The following is a 16,713-nucleotide window of genomic DNA, read 5'->3' as shown; positions in this document are numbered from 1 at the left end:
TGAGGAAGGGTCTCGACCCGAAACGTCAGCTTTCCTGCTCCTCTGATGCTGCTTGGCCTGCTGTGTTCATCCAGCTCTACACCATGTTATCTCAGATTCTCCAGCATCGGCAGTTCCTACTATCTTTATAGCCATGAATGTTGGCTTTGAACTGGAGTTTTCAGGTAGCCTAGGAGAGGGAGGGGAACCCCTCTAGCCTGCCCCAAAATCAGGAAGACTGTTGCTAATGTCACCTGTTACAGGTTAACTACAGCACAGAGAATTTGACACCACACTGGTTACATTGATCATGTTTGCTCCCACAGCTCAAATATCAAATTCATTCTTGAAATGTTGAGCTGCCTACTTATTTATATCTGATTGGGTTATGAGAGAGAATGCCTTTGCTGTGCTGCTGACAGAGAAAAACCATGCCAAGTTTACTGATGTTTAACATAAAATATTAAAACATCAAAAATATATTTTTCTTACAGAATTCTTCTGCCCCAACAGCTGAAGAGCTTGATCCTGAGGTGAAGAATAATCCATGTTCATAGCAAATTTTCAGCATTTTTCAAATGTAAATGTTCAGTTGAGGAAAACAAAGTATTTTGCCTAACTTGTGACTTTTATTTGAAAAAAATAGTTGGCTCGATACCTGAATCGCAACTACTGGGAGAAGAAGCAGGAAGAGGTTAGAAAGAGCCCCACTCCTTCTGCCCCGGTCTCTGTGGTAGAGTCTGTAACTCAGCCTGTTGAAACTCAGACCACTCCTGTTGCAGTGGTGGAGGTAATTAATTGGGAAAGGGCTTTGGGCTTCCTATTTGGCAAGAATAAACGCACGCAATAAACCCTGCCCCTTGTTCTACACATTGTCCTCTGATCCAGTGTCTGTTTTCCTTTTGCGGTTCAGCAGCAATATCAGAATGGAGAGTCTGAGGAGAACCACGACCAGTTTCTAAAGGCATTGCAGAACTCTGTTGTGACGTTTGTGAACAGGATGAAGAGTAATCACATGCGTGGCCGCAGCATCACCAATGACACTGCTGTGCTGTCGTTGTTCCAGTCCATCAACAATATGCACCCTCAGCTCCTGGAGCTGCTGAATCAGCTGGATGAGAAGCGTTGTGAGTACGAGAGGCCAGGGAGAGATCCCAGTTTCAAAATAGGGTGTTTTTCTAATTTGCTCACAAGATGCGGGTATCTCTGACTAGGCCAGCATTTATTGCCCATCCCTAATTGCAATGAGGGCAGTTGAGAGTCAACCACGTTGCTGTGGGTCTGGAGTCACATAGACCAGACCAGATTTCCTTCCCTGAAGGATATTAGTGAACCAGATCGGTTTTGCAGCTATTAACGATGCCCTTAGGCCAGATTTTTATTGAATTCAGATTTCAGCATGCCATCATGGAATTCAAACCCATGTCCCCAGAACAGGAGCCTGGATTTTTGGATTACCAGTCCAATGATATTACCACTCTGCTATTGCCACCCATCCTCCCTCCCTCCCTCAACCAATCCCAGTTAGGTAGTACAAGTGGGTGAAAGGGGTAGACAGGTTTGTTGATGGGCTGGGATAATGTCTAGTGGGAGGAGAGTCATAAACCATAAGACTTTGGACCAAATGGTTTGCTTTAATGCTTTCCAAAACAGCTGAGCTTCCTGCCTGTCCAATATCCAGTAATCTGTCAATGTTGTGTTGGCAGAAGTTCAGCAGCAGCTGATCTGACCCTGGATCCTGGCCATGGTATCCAGCAAGAAAGAGGCAAAAACCTAATGGGGCTTTTCTTGTACCAAACAGCTACATACAAGCTGCCATAGGATGTGAAATTCTCAATGGTTATCTCCAGTTTTAAGTTCTAGTATTTACAATCGTTTCCTCAATCTGGCTGTCTGCTTTTAAAACTCTTCAAGCCACAACCTGACTCAAAATGCCAATGAGTGTTGGATCTGGTTAGGACATTTTTGGCAACAAGACTGACTGCTGTCCTTTGTAATATGGGTACTGATTAAAGGAGGAAGATTGCAGTCTGAAATCAGCAGTCAATTTAGAGGTTCCATTTCTTTATTCGTAAACTTCTGATTCGTTAGTTATTAACTCAGCTTAAACCATTACCTTAAAGCTATTTGATAAGATATTTGGCAGAGATGAGATTTGGCTTTAAACTTTAGAATGCGCTATCTCGAAGGGATGGTTGAAACAGGTATAATAGTAGCTAGCAATAGAAAAGGGCGGCACGGTGACTCAGTGGTTAGCAGTGCTGCCTCACAGCGCCAGAGACCTGGGTTCGATTCCACCCTCAGGCGACTGTGTGGGGTTTGCACATTCTCCCCGTGTCTGTGTGGGTTTCCTCCGGGTGCTCCCAGCTTCCCCTCAGTCTAAAGATGTGCAGTTTAGGTGGATTTGCTGTCCTTAATTAGCCATTGTGTACAGGGATGTGCAGGCTAGGTGGATTAGTCATGGGAAATGCAGGATTACAGGGATAGGGCCGGGTTGGGGGGTAGTGTTGGCTCTGGGAGGGATGCTCTTTGGAGGGTTGGTGTGGATCTGATGGGCTGAATAGCCTGCTTCCACACTGTAGGGTTTCTATTCTTTAAAAAATGGATGTAGACATGAAAGGACAACACTTGGAAGGTTATTGAGGAAAGGTTAGAGTAGAATAGAATCCCTACAGTGTGGGAGCAGACCATTCAGCCCATCGAAACCACACCAACCCTCCAAAGAACATCCCACCCAAACCCACCCTATCCCTGCATTTCTCAACCTGACCCACCCCCTACCCTTTCCCTGCATTTCCCACCCTAAACACTGTGTGTAATTTAGCATGGCCATCCCACCCTAACCTGAACACCTTTGGACTGTGGGAGGAAACCCACGCAGACACAGGGAGAATGTGCAAACTCCACACAGACAGTCGCCCGAGAGTGGAATCCGATGGCGCTTTCAAAGAACTGACTTGGGCACACTGGCCTGAATGGTCTCCTATGTTCTGTGGACTCCAAAGGCAGCACTTTGAGTAAAAACTGCATTCTCAAGCTCCGACACAAGGGCTTGGAAGGTGCTTTTATTGAGAATCTGTGATCAGTGGTTGGCAAAATAAATGAACCAAGTAACTGGTTTAATCAGTGATTTTTGTTGCTGTTATATTTCAGTGTATTATGAAGGCCTACAGGACAAGCTGGCCCAGATCCGGGATGCACGCGGGGCGCTGAATGCTTTACGTGAAGAACATTGCGAGAAGCTACGGCGAGCTGCTGAGGAGGCTGAGCGCCAGCGGCAGATCCAGTTAGCTCAGAAACTAGAGATCATGAGGCAAAAGAAGCAGGTGTGTACGCGTGTGCGGACTGAGGGACTGTCATCATTGTGGGGCTTTTGTTTAATGTCCGTTAAGTGGCTGTCCTGTTTCCTTCCTCACCCACACCCAGACAGATTTCTAAATTTCAAGACGTCAAAGGTTTAAATACTTGTATTGAAGGAACTTCATTATTGTAATGTCTTTCATAACACAATATGTCACTCGGTTAGCTCAGCTGGCTGGATGGCTAGTTTTTGATAGAGTGATGCCAACAGTGTGGGTTCACTTCCCACCCTGGCTGAGGTTACCATAGAGGATTCTCCTTTTCGACTTCTCCCCTTGCCCAAGACATGGTGACCCTCAGGTTAAACCACCAACATGCCCTCTCTCTGGATGAGAGAGCAGCCTTATGGTCTGGGGTATATGACCTTGTGTCACAGAGAACTTCACAGCCACTTAAGAGCTTTTGAAGCATTGTCATCATTGTAACATAGAAAACTATGTTAAAAGGAGAAGTACTAGTGGTAAAGTCACTGACCTGACGATCCAGATGCCTAGGTAAATCCACGTAGGAACATGGATTCAGATCTCAGCGTCGCAGCCAGTGGAATTCAATTTGAAACTGATTGTTAGACTTGGTAATGATGAACATGAGAATTATCATCAATTGTTGTTTTTTTAAAAAAAAAACTCATCTGGCTCACTACCGTTCTTAGGAGTAAAGTCTGTTGTCCTTGCCTCATGTGGCCTATGTGTGATACCAGATCCATAGCAGTACGATTGACTCTTAACTGCCCTATGAAGTGGCCTAACAAACCATTCAGTTCAGGGACAACTGGGGATGAACGACAAATACCAGTGACAGCCAAATTCCATGAAATGATAAAGGCCAATTTCACAGCAAACCCCCATAAACAGCAATGAGATAACTGACAAAGTAATTCCATTTTGTGATGCTGGTTAAGTGTTGAGTATTGGCCAAGACATTGGGGTCAATAGACCTCCTTCCAACAGTGTCAGGGTAGGCTCCTCGTGTCTATGGGAGTCAGTTTAACATCTCATTCCTAAAGAGCCCATGCACGCTTAGGATTTACCTTTCTCTACTTCCCCACTGAAATTCTCTTGGGTGACATGGGAAATCGAGGAAGCTAGTTCTGGAGATAGTGGCAGTTACCTTCACATAAACATCTAATTCTGACATATTTGCATCCTTGCATGCACATGCACACGCACACCGCACACTTGGCCATTTGATCCATTGTGTGATATGTAATGCATTGTACAAAGTGCAGCAAAGCCATGCTTGAGACTTCAATTAATCTGACACTTCTGCTCAACTTGAATCCTTCCTTTTATTCTGCTTCTCTCCATGCCCCTTCTGGTAGGGGTTTGCGTTTCCCCGTGATTACCTTTAAAGTGGTGTCAGTCTTGAAATGAGTTCTGAACCATTTGTTTTGCTGTGTCTTAGGAGTATCTGGAAATGCAGCGACAGTTGGCCATTCAAAGGCTGCAGGAACAGGAGAAGGAGCGGCAAATGCGCCTGGAGCAGCAGAAGCAAACCATTCAGATGCGAGCGCAGATGCCAGCTTTCCCACTGCCCTATGCACAGGTTAGATCTCAATATACGAGTAAGCGTCCAGGTCAGGAGAGTGTGCCTGTAACTCGATTGGGAGAGAGGGAGTATCCTATAAGTGAAAGCAGAGCTCAACCGAACTAATAAATTTGACTCAATGTTGATTATGTTGTAGCTTTGAATACTTAGTTGAAGTGGAGTGATTTTGTTGTTTTTGACACTGTTTTTACAATTCTGAAGTATCATTTTGATGACATGTAAAAGATTTGTTTTGTGTTTAGAAGGAGGATCGGAGAATGTTTGTAAGAAAGAGGTTATCACTGATGCACGTAACCTGGTGCCCTGTTGTTTGCAGCTTGCCTTTCTTCTCATCTTATCATGCGATTGTCCCTCTGTATAATAGGGAGCAACATCTATAAATAATAAATACATGAGCACAACAGGGTTTTAGTTTAATCTCTGGGTTCAGGTGCTGTTTCAACTGCTTAAAGTTTGTTAGTTTGACAACTGATTTTGTAACTCCCTTGTGTCTTTGTGTTGATCTCTGTTTGTAGATTTATTAATTGCTTTTGGATGGAAAACTTGTTCCATTTGTTTTCCGTTGTGAGAGTTCTCCTTTTATGCCAGGTGCTATATTCTGAGGATTTGTCACAGTGACAGTGCATCGTGAAACTTCCACATGGTTGATGTGCTGACTAATTATCCATCTGACTCATTGTGTGGCACTTAGTAGAGTGAGATGTTTAGGTAATTAAACTTGACAATCTACTCCTGTTTAATCCTAAATTTTTCTTCTGCCTAGCTCCAGTCCATGCCCCCTGCAAGTGGCGTTATGTATCAGCCGACAGGTCCAACCAGTTTCCCTGGCACTTTCAGCCCAGCAGGCTCAGTGGAAGGATCTCCTATGCATTCTGTCTACATGAATCAGACAGCACAGCCAGGCACTGGACCATATTCCTCAATACCAGTCTCTGGAGCAGGTGAGGTGCAACTGCTGAATGGCCAAATAAAGCACTCTGGACACTGCTGCTTTACGTCAAACACTAATCAAACCCCGGGTGCTTGTTTTACATCCCACTATCTCATTCTTGAACTCACTGTTGCAGGAATTTTGTGGGTCAGGAGGGTTGAGATCATGAGTCCGTTTTTACAGAAGGTGGAGCTGAGACCACAGCCAGATCCACCATGATCTTAATTAATGGTATAGCAGGCTTTAAGGGCTGAATGGCCTTCTATATTCTGAAAATCAGTGATACCAATATCTCTCAAACTGATGTGCTACCTCTGAAATATTTGTCTTTACTGGTGTTCCAGAGCCTAACATTAACAAATTCCTTTTGGGAAATATAATCTGTGATCTCCATGCAACAGTGACTGCTGATGTTTCCAATGCTGAGCACTAGTGTAACAATGTAAATTGGGTTCACCCATAGAAAAGATCATTACTTTACTTTCAATTGGATGTTGGAAGGAAGTTTCCCCTTGTAGGAGAGCCTAGAACTAGGGGACACAGTTTGACAATTGGGGGTTTCCTATTTAAAACCGACATTAGGAGGAACGTTTTCTTTCAGAGGGCTGAGTCTTTGGAACTGTTTTATCCAAAGAGTGGTGAAAGTGGGGCAACTGAATAATTTTAAGGCAAAGGCAGCTAGAACCCTGACCAACAAGGGAGTCACCAATTATCAGGGCTAGGTGTGAATGTGGAATTGAGGCCAAAATCAGATCCATCATGATCTTGATGAATGACTGAGCAGATACAATGATCACCTCTTCCCAATTTGTGTCCCACAGTATTCTGATTTGATTTAATTTATTATTGTCACATGTACACAGCTACAGTGAAAGGTTTTGTTTTGTGTGTAGTACAGGAAGATCATACCATACAAAGTGCATTAGGGTAATAGAACAGAGCAAGGAATACACTATTATGTATGCAGAGAAGGCGCACAAAGAGTGAGATCAACATTTAAATTTAAAATTTGAGAGGTCCTTTCAGAAATCTGATAACAGCGGGGAAGAAGCTGTTCTTGAATCTGTTGACACATGTGTTTAAGCTTTTGTATCCTGTGCCCGATGGAAGAGATTATAACCGGAGGTGGGGGCAGAGGTCTTTGATATTGGCTGCCTTTACGGGGCAGTGAGAAGTGTGGGTGGAGTTAATGGCTTAGCTGATGTTCTGGGCTGTGTTCACAACCCTCTGTAGTTATTGCCTGTTACAAAGTACTTGAGAAGGTATGAAGTGCCTTAAAAACCATCTGCTGCTGCAATTTGTAACCAAGTAGTTTGCTAGGCCATCTCAAGCTAGTGGAAATGATTGGAGTCTGAATGCATGTAGATCCGACAGGGTACAGCAACTGTTTCTTTGGTGCCATGGTAAGAACTGAGTTTCACAACTTTAGTAGCTATGTACCATAACCACTGAGCTATCATACAGCACCACATTGCATTTGTATACTTTCAATGAAACATTCCAACACACAGATCAGACCTTTATAAAACAGAAAATTGGTGTCAGGTCACATTGAGATAGTAGGGACAAGTGGGACAAAACTTATTCAAATGTAGTTTTAGGGAGTGTCACAAAGAGAGAAGTTGGAGGGGTTTGAGATGCGCAAGAGAGCAGTGTTGAAAGAACACTGATGTCTTGGAGGGTTGTAGGGCATATGGAGGTTACAAAGTCGGGGAGGGATGAGGCCAAGAAAGGACTTGAAAATCAGGAAAAGAATTTTAAAATTGAGGTATTGCCAAGCCAGAAACAACTTCAGTTAGTTATTTTAATCAATCTATTTGGACATAATTATAACAGACCTCGGGGGCAGGTGGGTCCCGAACCTCCAGACCAGAGGTAGTGACATTACCGCTGTACCACAAGACATTCTTAATGTAGGTTACCTCCTATGGTTAAGTAGTTGTAACAGTCTGATCCGTCTGAGAACGGGTCAAGCTATTCAGTTATTCCACGTTCAGTCACTTCACGCTCCAGTAGGTTCTTTGTTCTGTAGGATAATGTGTGTTAATGCTTTATCTGTTTCTGTATTGTGTGTGCATTCATATATTTCCTGTGCACTTCAGATCCCAGTATGGTGAATCCTTATATGTACCAGGCAGCAGCCCCAACCAGCCAGACCACTCAGCAAGGCCAGGGAGTGCCCACGACAAATGCTGGATATTCAAACTACCAACCAACCCCTACGCAGAACTACCAGGCAAGTCTCTTGTCTTAATTAACGGGGTGTGTGTGGTGTGTTAGAGAATGAGCTCTTTTTGGTGTTGGATTGAAGTATTGGCACAGTGTCTCAAGAGCAGCTGTCCAAAAAACTGGTGATGCCTGAACATCAGGCATTCATCTCTCGTGAGAGCTGTGTGGGCAGGGTAAGCGTGGACCACAGAAGCTGTTCTCTGGTTGATCCCTGAGGATGGAAGCAATGAGAGTCAGACCATGAGATGTGAGAGCAGAAGTCAGCCATTCAGCCCATTTAAGTTTGTTCTACCAGTCAGCGTGATGATGGCTGATCTGATGACCCTCAACTCCACTTTTCAGCCTTTTCCCCATAACCCTCATGCTTTGAGATTTCTGTTGAGTCACCTCGTATTGTCTGTTTCAGTGACATTTTCTGAAGACAGTTAGAAAGGTTAAGGTTGTTTAGGTTAATGATAAGACGATTTGTTGTCCCCTGCACTTGTTATGAGGCACATATGGAATATGCATAATTAACATAGGGTGTTCACAAGCTGAGTTTAGTTCTGTTTTGCCAGTGTTTGACATTGTGTTGAGCTCCAGAGCATGCTGCGATTTTGAACAGCATTGGATGTTGGAGAGTAGCTTGTCCTCGTTATCATGGCAAGCAAATGCTGAGCTGTGGAACAATGTGCAGTCAGGTGTGAAGAATACACTGGTGGTTTGTGTATGTGGGGAGGGTGACCTTTTTGTTGGACTTGATGTGAATTTCATTCTTCAGGATGTTTGAATTGGGTCGATGTGGTTGTTAATTCTGCACTGACAGCGGTTTTGGCCTTACTAGTCTTCAGCAATCATACTTAGATGACGTACCACACCCTTGAACACTGTCCAGTCACCTCTGCTGGAAAGCAAGGGTTAAACTTGCATGGATGTCTTCTCCCCCAACAGTCAAATAACCAACAAATATTCACCTGACATGACCTACACAGGCCTAACAGACAGGCCGCACACTCATGTTTGGTGTGTGTATGCCGTGCTCAGCAGCTGTGTTGCTGGTGACAGGAGCTTTACCTCAGTGAAGGCTCAGTGTCTGACTGGAGAGCAGAGGAGTAAAAAGTTCATTCTTTGTGTTCGATTAACCAATTATTTTGGCTCTGTATGTGTGTGTCAGGGGGTCTGTTCGGGCTCTCTGCGTGTGTGTGTGTGTGTATATGTAGACTAGGATTGTCCTGGCTTTGTGTGGATGGGAATGCATGCATGTTCATGCATACGAGCTGTCCCCCATTTTGTGGCCGCTCACTCTGAATTTCTGTTGCAGAATGTGGTTTCCCAGGCACCGAGCGGAACAATTCCCCAAGCTCCGCAGTCAGGAGGATTGGGATACATGGGATCCCAGTCTGTCCCAATGGGTTACCAGACATATAACATGCAGGTAAGCTGTACTGCTGCTTATCTTACTAATCACTGCGCTGTGAGAATGTCTAATGTTTGATTTCTGATTGATCAACAGTTCTGAGGTTAGAGAAATCTTCAGTGAAAGAGTTCACAATCCTTCAGATAGGATGAGAAATGTTGACTAAAGCACATAAAATGAATAGGTTTTCTGAAGTTAAGGTTTTGTAAAGTATCTGTTGGTTTTTACATTTCAAAATGTATTGTTCTGTTGTGTGGTTTAACTGGGTTAATAAACACGGATAATCACAAGTTCTTGTTAAGCCAGAAAAGAAGTGACAGTTTAGCTCTTTGATTCACCCTATAAACAGGGACCCGCATTTATTGTGAATGTGTGGCTTGATACTTTATTCCATCTCTGCTTCGTTTTGTGTGGTAAATATTCACTCTGTTGCTCCAAACAGAACATGATGTCTACTCTCCCAGCTCAGGATCCTGCCATGAGCAACTTACCTCCACAGCAGTCTTACCTTCCAGCACAGCAGCCCATGTATCAGCAGGTAAGCAGCGAACTAGTTATGTTTAGGGATCCAGGCTTGAGCAGTTCAGTCGCTGGATTTACAAACTGCTTTGTCTTCAGAGGAGAGTTGGGTCGTGATTGGAATCCAGCATTTTGTGAATGTTACTAGTTTCAGAATTCGAGTTGTCTGCTTTGATAAACGGTGAATGTAACCCTTATACTAATGCACCAAGTTCTGATATTGCTGTTGTGTAGCATGCTAACTGGTGTCTTTCTGAGGTGCTGAAGTAAACTGAGAGGAAACAGAGCACAACTCACTGGTAACTGGTTTTGGGGAGGGAGGAGGAGGTGTTTGTGAATAACAAGCAGCAACAAGATAATGATCTCTGTCTGTTTTGGTGATGCTGGTTGAGGGATAAGTATCAGTCTGGTCGCTGCTCATCTTTTGATTAGTCCCATGGGATCTTCTGCATTTACCTGAGATAGCAGACGGGCCTTGGTTTAACTTCATATCTGAATGCCGACACCTGCAGCAGTCCCTCAAAACTGCGCTGGAGAATCAACCTGGATTATATTCTGAATTCCCTTATGCCAGAGTAACACCCACTGAGCTGCCGCCTTGCGGTTTGGTGCGAAGTAGGTGTTCAGTCTGAAAAACTACATCTGCACTGAGAACCCAAAAGCGGTAAAGGGCATGAGAAAACGCTTTGACTTATCAAAACAGAATCTGGTTTTCTGCAGCTCCTGCCATGATGGCCAGGGGCCAAGCCAGAGGCCTGAAGCACGGAATGGGGAGGGGCTGTCAACCAGCCTCTGACAGCATTTTTAACTCTTCTGTTTCCTTAACTTGCAGATGGCACCCCCTGGAGGAGCAGCACCACAACAGCAACAGCAGCAGGCCGGCTCAGAGGCACAGCTCATCTCGTTTGACTAACGTCTCTCTGGGGGAGGTGGGGGGTGACGGTCACCCTCACACTGGGAGGTGCACGTTGCCAGTCAATCTTCGGAGGGAAGTGAAGAAAGAAATTGGGAGTGTACGCTATTACTGGCTGGATTAACACTTCAAACACATTACTGGCTTTCTTAAAGTTCTGATCTTTGTGAAAATCTCACATGGACTTGCCTACTGACCAGAAATCTCTAATTCCACTCTGTGCTGCCTTGGTGCAAATGGTTGTGTTTGAGAGACTGAAGAAGAGAACACTACTGATAATCATTTAAGTTGGATGTCCGTGGTTACACTGCCATGTCTGGGGTTGATGCTAACCGTGGGGAGTTTTGTGAGAGTGCAGGCAGGTGTTTCCTGGGATTTCTTTTTTCTTTTCTCCACCCCTCACATTTTAAATCAAAAGTGACGCTGCACTCTTGTTTTAATCTTGAGCCTTGGACCATGTGAACTGTTAGATATGTAACATAAACAATGAAGGTTTTTGGATGTTTCCATCATATTTAATTTTCTTAGCTCTTTGGAGCCTTATTATTGATCAACCGATGGGGTAACTTTCTGTGACTGGCTGTCTCTCCACCCCCTCCATGCCCCTACGCGCGCTCGCTCGTGCACACATGCACAAAGTCTGTCCTTCCCCTTCCTCTTGAAGATATTGAAATGTATTTCTGTGGGTCTCATCATCTGACCCTCACCACAAAACTCTGTCACCTCCTGCAGATCCAGGGACTCTTTCCCAGGAGACATCAGATGGAGAGTCTGTCTTTACTTTCAGATGCACATGAAACAATCCCACAAAAGTCCTTCAGACAAGAGCAGGGGAGTTCTCTCCAGTGTCCTGGCTGGTATGCATCACAACAACAGATTATCTGATCATTTGTCTCTCTGCTGTTTGTGGGAGCTCGCTGTTTGCACATTGGCTGCTACCTTTCCTACACTAATGCTGTGATTAAACTTCAAGAAACCTTGTTTGGCTGTAAACTGCTTTGGTGTGTTCTGAGTCCATGAATGGTGCTATATGAACACAAGCCCTTTTCCTCCCAGGGGTGGTTTCGGTGGAAAGTAAAATTGGACATTGGGTGCAACACTGGTTACATCCCCCTTCCTCTCCCCTTCTCACCCAAGTTTCAGTAAGTGATTAAATTCCAATGTTGGGGGAAGTGGGTATATCACAATGGTTCTCAAATGGCATCTACACAATAACTTCATTGTTGGAGAACAGAGCATGACTTTGTATTTCTGTCCTCTCCCACTGTCCAGTCACAGGGTGCTCACAAGTGGACTTCCCTACCTTTATGTGCCTGATGCCAAACTAAGCAGAAAGGGAAGTACCCGATAACTGAAGAGTTAGCTTATTGATAACAAGCTTGAGAGTGCCAGGCAGAAGGAGGGACTTGTGTGTGACTGAGCAAAGGATCTTGAACCTCCCTCCCTGGGTAGGTGTCACCTCTGACTGAATCGTAGCTTGTGTCCAGATGCGGGTACACCAGCCGTTCCGTGAATCCACTGGTGCCTGGGAACTGGTCCCAGTATTCCACTCTAGTCTTCTCTTTTTTTTTTCAAAATGCTATTTGCTGAGTGCTGCTGTCTGTAAACTGTTACCCATTGTCCTGGTAAAACAAGTCACATTCTTGTCTAGACTAGTGAGGGTTACCTGCTTCAATTAGTTTACCACTGGGCTGCTGACTGGAATTCACTTAGAGAGCCGGTGGGATCGTTTAGAGGTAGCCACTGCCTGTTCAAATCTCTAGGTTATTTTCTCGAATGGTAATACGCTGAATAAAACACAGGTGTACAAACATTGGGAAGCCTCCTGGAGGCTCTGTCCATGAAACTGCCTTCTACTTATTTGCTGGTTACCCCTTTCCCTCTGAGCGAAAGGCTGAATGCAACAAGAGAAACGTTTTAAAATGCCGGCTTGGGCACTGTGTCTTTGAAGGAAAAGGCTGAGCGGCCATGACAGTTGGTACAAATTAATTTTTAACAAGAACAAAGGTTTTGACTGCACACTTTAAACTACACCTCAGTTGTCTGAGTGTACAACAGATCCAGATTGAACTGTGCAGATTAGGAGCCCATTCCTCTGGTTTTTAAGTGACAGGTGGACATTTGCAGTGTGGAGATGGACTGCTTACTGATCTTGACCATACACCCTTGTCTGCACTGGAGTCGCAGGCACTGTGCTGTGGAAAGTTACTGTCCTCCATGAACTGTTGGTGTGCTAGAATGGAGCTCAATATAATTAACCTTAACTGGTAACTATCATCCATTTAGCAGATTATATATTGTGTAGTCACTCTCAGTTGTATATGTGTGTTCTTTGGAACATAAACTATTAAACGTCTAATTTAAAAAGGCTCATCCTCATAAATAGGGCCTGCATGTTTAAATTTAATTGTCTATTCATTTGCAGTATAATATTGTACGGGATAATTTGCATTGTTGTGGTTGGTTAAAAGGGTACAGGTTTATCCTATCTTTATCCTTGTGTCAGTAAGATGCTGGACACGCATGTTCTGTTATACTATAAATGAATGTGTCTCTATCTTCTGTATTTTTTCCTTAATACAACACTGTTCTGCTTTCCCCACTATTTCAGCTGATTTTGAAACCATATATTTAATAAATGTTTTTTCCCTTCATGTCATTCACTTCCATGGACTTGATGTGTACTTTAATGGAGAGATAAGGCAGAATGAGTTGTGATGATCTTGAAGGCATTGCTTCGAACAGTGATGGAAGGACGTTTTTGCCAAGGGCATCAAGTTAAATACCAGCGGAGAAAGTTATGTTTATAGGGAAAGGACAGGGGGAATGAGACCAACTGGATTTCTTTCACAGAGCCTGCAGTGGTATGATGGGCCAAATGGCCATCTGCTTTATTACCACATCCCGTGAATCTCTGGTCATCCAACAGGCCCTTGTGGTAGTGTACCTACCTCTGGGTTCCAGTCCTTCCTGCCCCAGATGTGTCACAACATGTCATAACGTGTTGATTTTTTAAAAAAATCTGAAAGGTGGCTAACAGGACAAACAAGTGCAGTGGAGGGTGAGGAAAGAGCTTGAGGTCAGAATAATGAACTCCGTACAATAACTGGATGTGGGGAGGGGGACCAGTTGACTAGATGGTTTGGACAGGAAAGCTATCTTTTTCTCAGTCTGTTTTAAAATAAGACTGCATTAATACATACTAGAAAGTTTGAAACAAATGTTATGAATAGTGGAAAATTTACAGAAAAGCAAGCTTTTCATATAATCTATCCTGAATGTAGGTATTTCTGAGATTGTAGTCCATGCTAAATAGAAATTGCTGAGCAGCTACCATTTGCTTTATGGGGTTAGATGAAAATGGATTGAGGAGACTCTCGTGTGGAGGCTAAACTTAAGTACAAGCCAGTTGAACCAACTGGTTTGTTACTGTGCTGGAATCTGTGACCTGCGAACGCCAAGAGTCATCTTTGGAATGAACAAATTTTGAACAATGCTGCAAACCACAGAATTTAAACTCTAGATTTTACTTTCTGCCTACTTTTTTTGTAACCATGGTTTTGTATCTCTCTTGTACTTTCATAGTTTTCACTTCATCATTAATTGTTCCTGATTCCATCAAGTGTGGCAACATGCAGCCCCATGTTGTGTGCGCATTCAGGATAACACATGGATCTTGTACATTCTGCGCTTCATACTTGAGTTTAAAGCAAAAGATGGCTTTGATGAAACTTTTGTAGCTTTTCTGTCTTCTGGCTACCACCCTTCAAGGCAGTCATTGGGAAACAAACCTGTTCCAAAACAAGAGATAACAAGGTGTCGAGCTGGATGAACAACAGGCCAAGTAGCATCAGAGGAGCAGGAATTGCTTTGAACCTCTTATTGTCTGTGGAAAGGAATTTTAGGCTTTATAGTTGTTACTGCAAGAGGACAAACCTTACTATGTGGTTAAGGTCAGTACCTAGGAACATACGACTTGAGCAGGAATAGTGCAGGTTGCCCTTCAAGTCTATAGCACCATTCTATAAGATCATGGCTTATCTGGTTGTACCTTGACTCCACTTTGCTCTCTGCACCCCAGAAACTTAGAATTTTGATTAAAATAGATCCCAATTGGTTCTTGAATACATTTACGGATCCAATCTCTACTACTTTATAAAGAAATACATTCCACAGTGTGAGAGAAGAAACATTCTCCTTATCTGTCTTGAAAGGGAGACTTCTTTTTCTTACACTCTGTCACTAAGTTTTAGCTTCCCTACAGGAGTTAACGTCCTCCAGGTATCCACTCATCTCAGGATCTTCTAAACTCTAATGAAAAGAGGCCTAAACTGTTCAGCCTTTCTTCACAAAATAAACTTTTTATCCCTGGAATCTGAAGTTAACTGAACCTTTTCCGCTTACTTCCAGAGAAATTATGTATTTTTTCAAATGAGACCAAAACTACATGGTACTGAAGATGTGGTTGTGCTAGCGTCCTGTAAAACTGCAGTAAGACTTACCTACTTTATGTTCCATTGTCCCATACAATAAATAACAACATTCCATTTGCCTTCCGAAACACTTGCTCTATTTGCACACCGAACCTTTTGTGATTCATGTCCCAGGACATCCAGATCCCTCTGTACTACAAAGTCCTGCAATCTCTCTCCATCTAAATAGTAAACTGCTTTTCTATTCTTTGTGCCAAAATGGACAAGTGCACAGTTGCCAACATTATACTCCTACCTAGATTTTGCCTACTCACTTAACCTATTTCTATCCCTTTGCAGACTCTCCTTCAGCTTGAAAACAATTACAAATAGTCAAAGAGCCAGCACTGATCGCTGTGGCACTCTAATGGTTACAGCTTGTCAACATGAAAATGATCCATTTATTGACAGTCTGCTTCTTGTTAGATAGCCAATCCTTTAGCAAACTTCTTCACCATGTGCTCTCATGTTGTCCAGCAACATTTTACATGGCATCTTCATGAAATATCTTTTGGAAATCGAAGTACAACACACCTACTGGTTCCCTTACATCCACTATGAATGTTGCTTGGTCAATAAAACTACATTAATTTAGCATGCTTTCTCTTTTCCAAAGCTATGATGAATGTTGGTGTTTGCATCATGATTTAAGAATTGTGCTGTAATCCCCCCCTGTGCATTTCAAAGACAGACTTTGGGCGAACTGGCCCTTGGTTTCTTGCTTTTGGCCTCCTTTATTTTACCAAACAAAAAGTGCAAAACTTGCTACTTTTCAATGCACTGGGATCCTTCCAGCATCAAAACAATTTTGGAAGATTATAGCAAAGATATCTTTGTGCCATCTCTTCTTTTAAGAAGTTAAGATGCAGCATTTGATTCTGTGTTTACCATAGAACTGGGTTCTTAAGGTCACTGGATCCAAAACGTTAACTCTGATTTTTTTTTTATTCTTCACAGACGCTGCCAGACCTGCTGCACTTTTCCAGCAACTTCTGTTTTTGCTCCTGACTTGCAGCATCTGCAGTTCTTTCAGTCCTTCTGTCTCTAGAGGACTGGTACCAACTTTAGTTTCTCCTTTGCTATCGAAATATCTTTAAAAATTCACTAGAATAATTTGTTATAAATGGGTTTGAAATCTGGCCAAATGTATAAATATCCTTGAGCCTACTTCCTGCAGCCTTAATGCTACAGAGCATTAGCTCCCATAATGCTGCAGGAAAGCCCTTGATGACGTTTGCGGGCAATGAGCCTGGGGTTCTTCCCTGCAACATTCACATTTGATTCTTATCAATAAAGTTTAATTGCATCCTGGCAGAGCAGTGCCTGCTGCGTGGCCTTGATTGGTCAGCGTGTCAATAAAGTTTAA

At 43.3% G+C, this 16,713-nt stretch overlaps 1 protein-coding gene across 1 annotated transcript in view; it reads left to right on the top strand.

The window, feature by feature from the left end:
- hgs (hepatocyte growth factor-regulated tyrosine kinase substrate) overlaps nt 1-13,529 on the top strand; it is a 50,159-nt gene extending 36,630 nt beyond the window's left edge. Inside the window, exons 11-20 of the mRNA XM_048611089.1 lie at nt 474-512; nt 626-769; nt 893-1,106; nt 3,133-3,305; nt 4,744-4,884; nt 5,651-5,828; nt 7,921-8,054; nt 9,348-9,461; nt 9,886-9,981; nt 10,795-13,529. Coding sequence (XP_048467046.1) covers nt 474-512; nt 626-769; nt 893-1,106; nt 3,133-3,305; nt 4,744-4,884; nt 5,651-5,828; nt 7,921-8,054; nt 9,348-9,461; nt 9,886-9,981; nt 10,795-10,875 — 1,314 coding nt within the window. The 3' untranslated portion in view covers nt 10,876-13,529. The remainder of the gene's footprint in view (nt 1-473; nt 513-625; nt 770-892; nt 1,107-3,132; nt 3,306-4,743; nt 4,885-5,650; nt 5,829-7,920; nt 8,055-9,347; nt 9,462-9,885; nt 9,982-10,794) is intronic.
- The last annotated feature ends 3,184 nt before the right edge of the window (nt 13,530-16,713 follow it).

The sequence above is a fragment of the Rhincodon typus genome, chromosome 23, assembly GCF_021869965.1.
Source record: "Rhincodon typus isolate 14 chromosome 23, sRhiTyp1.1, whole genome shotgun sequence".
Lineage (NCBI taxonomy): Eukaryota > Metazoa > Chordata > Chondrichthyes > Orectolobiformes > Rhincodontidae > Rhincodon > Rhincodon typus.
Note: the sequence above shows the minus strand (reverse complement) of the source record. Positions and strands in the feature narration are given on the sequence as shown.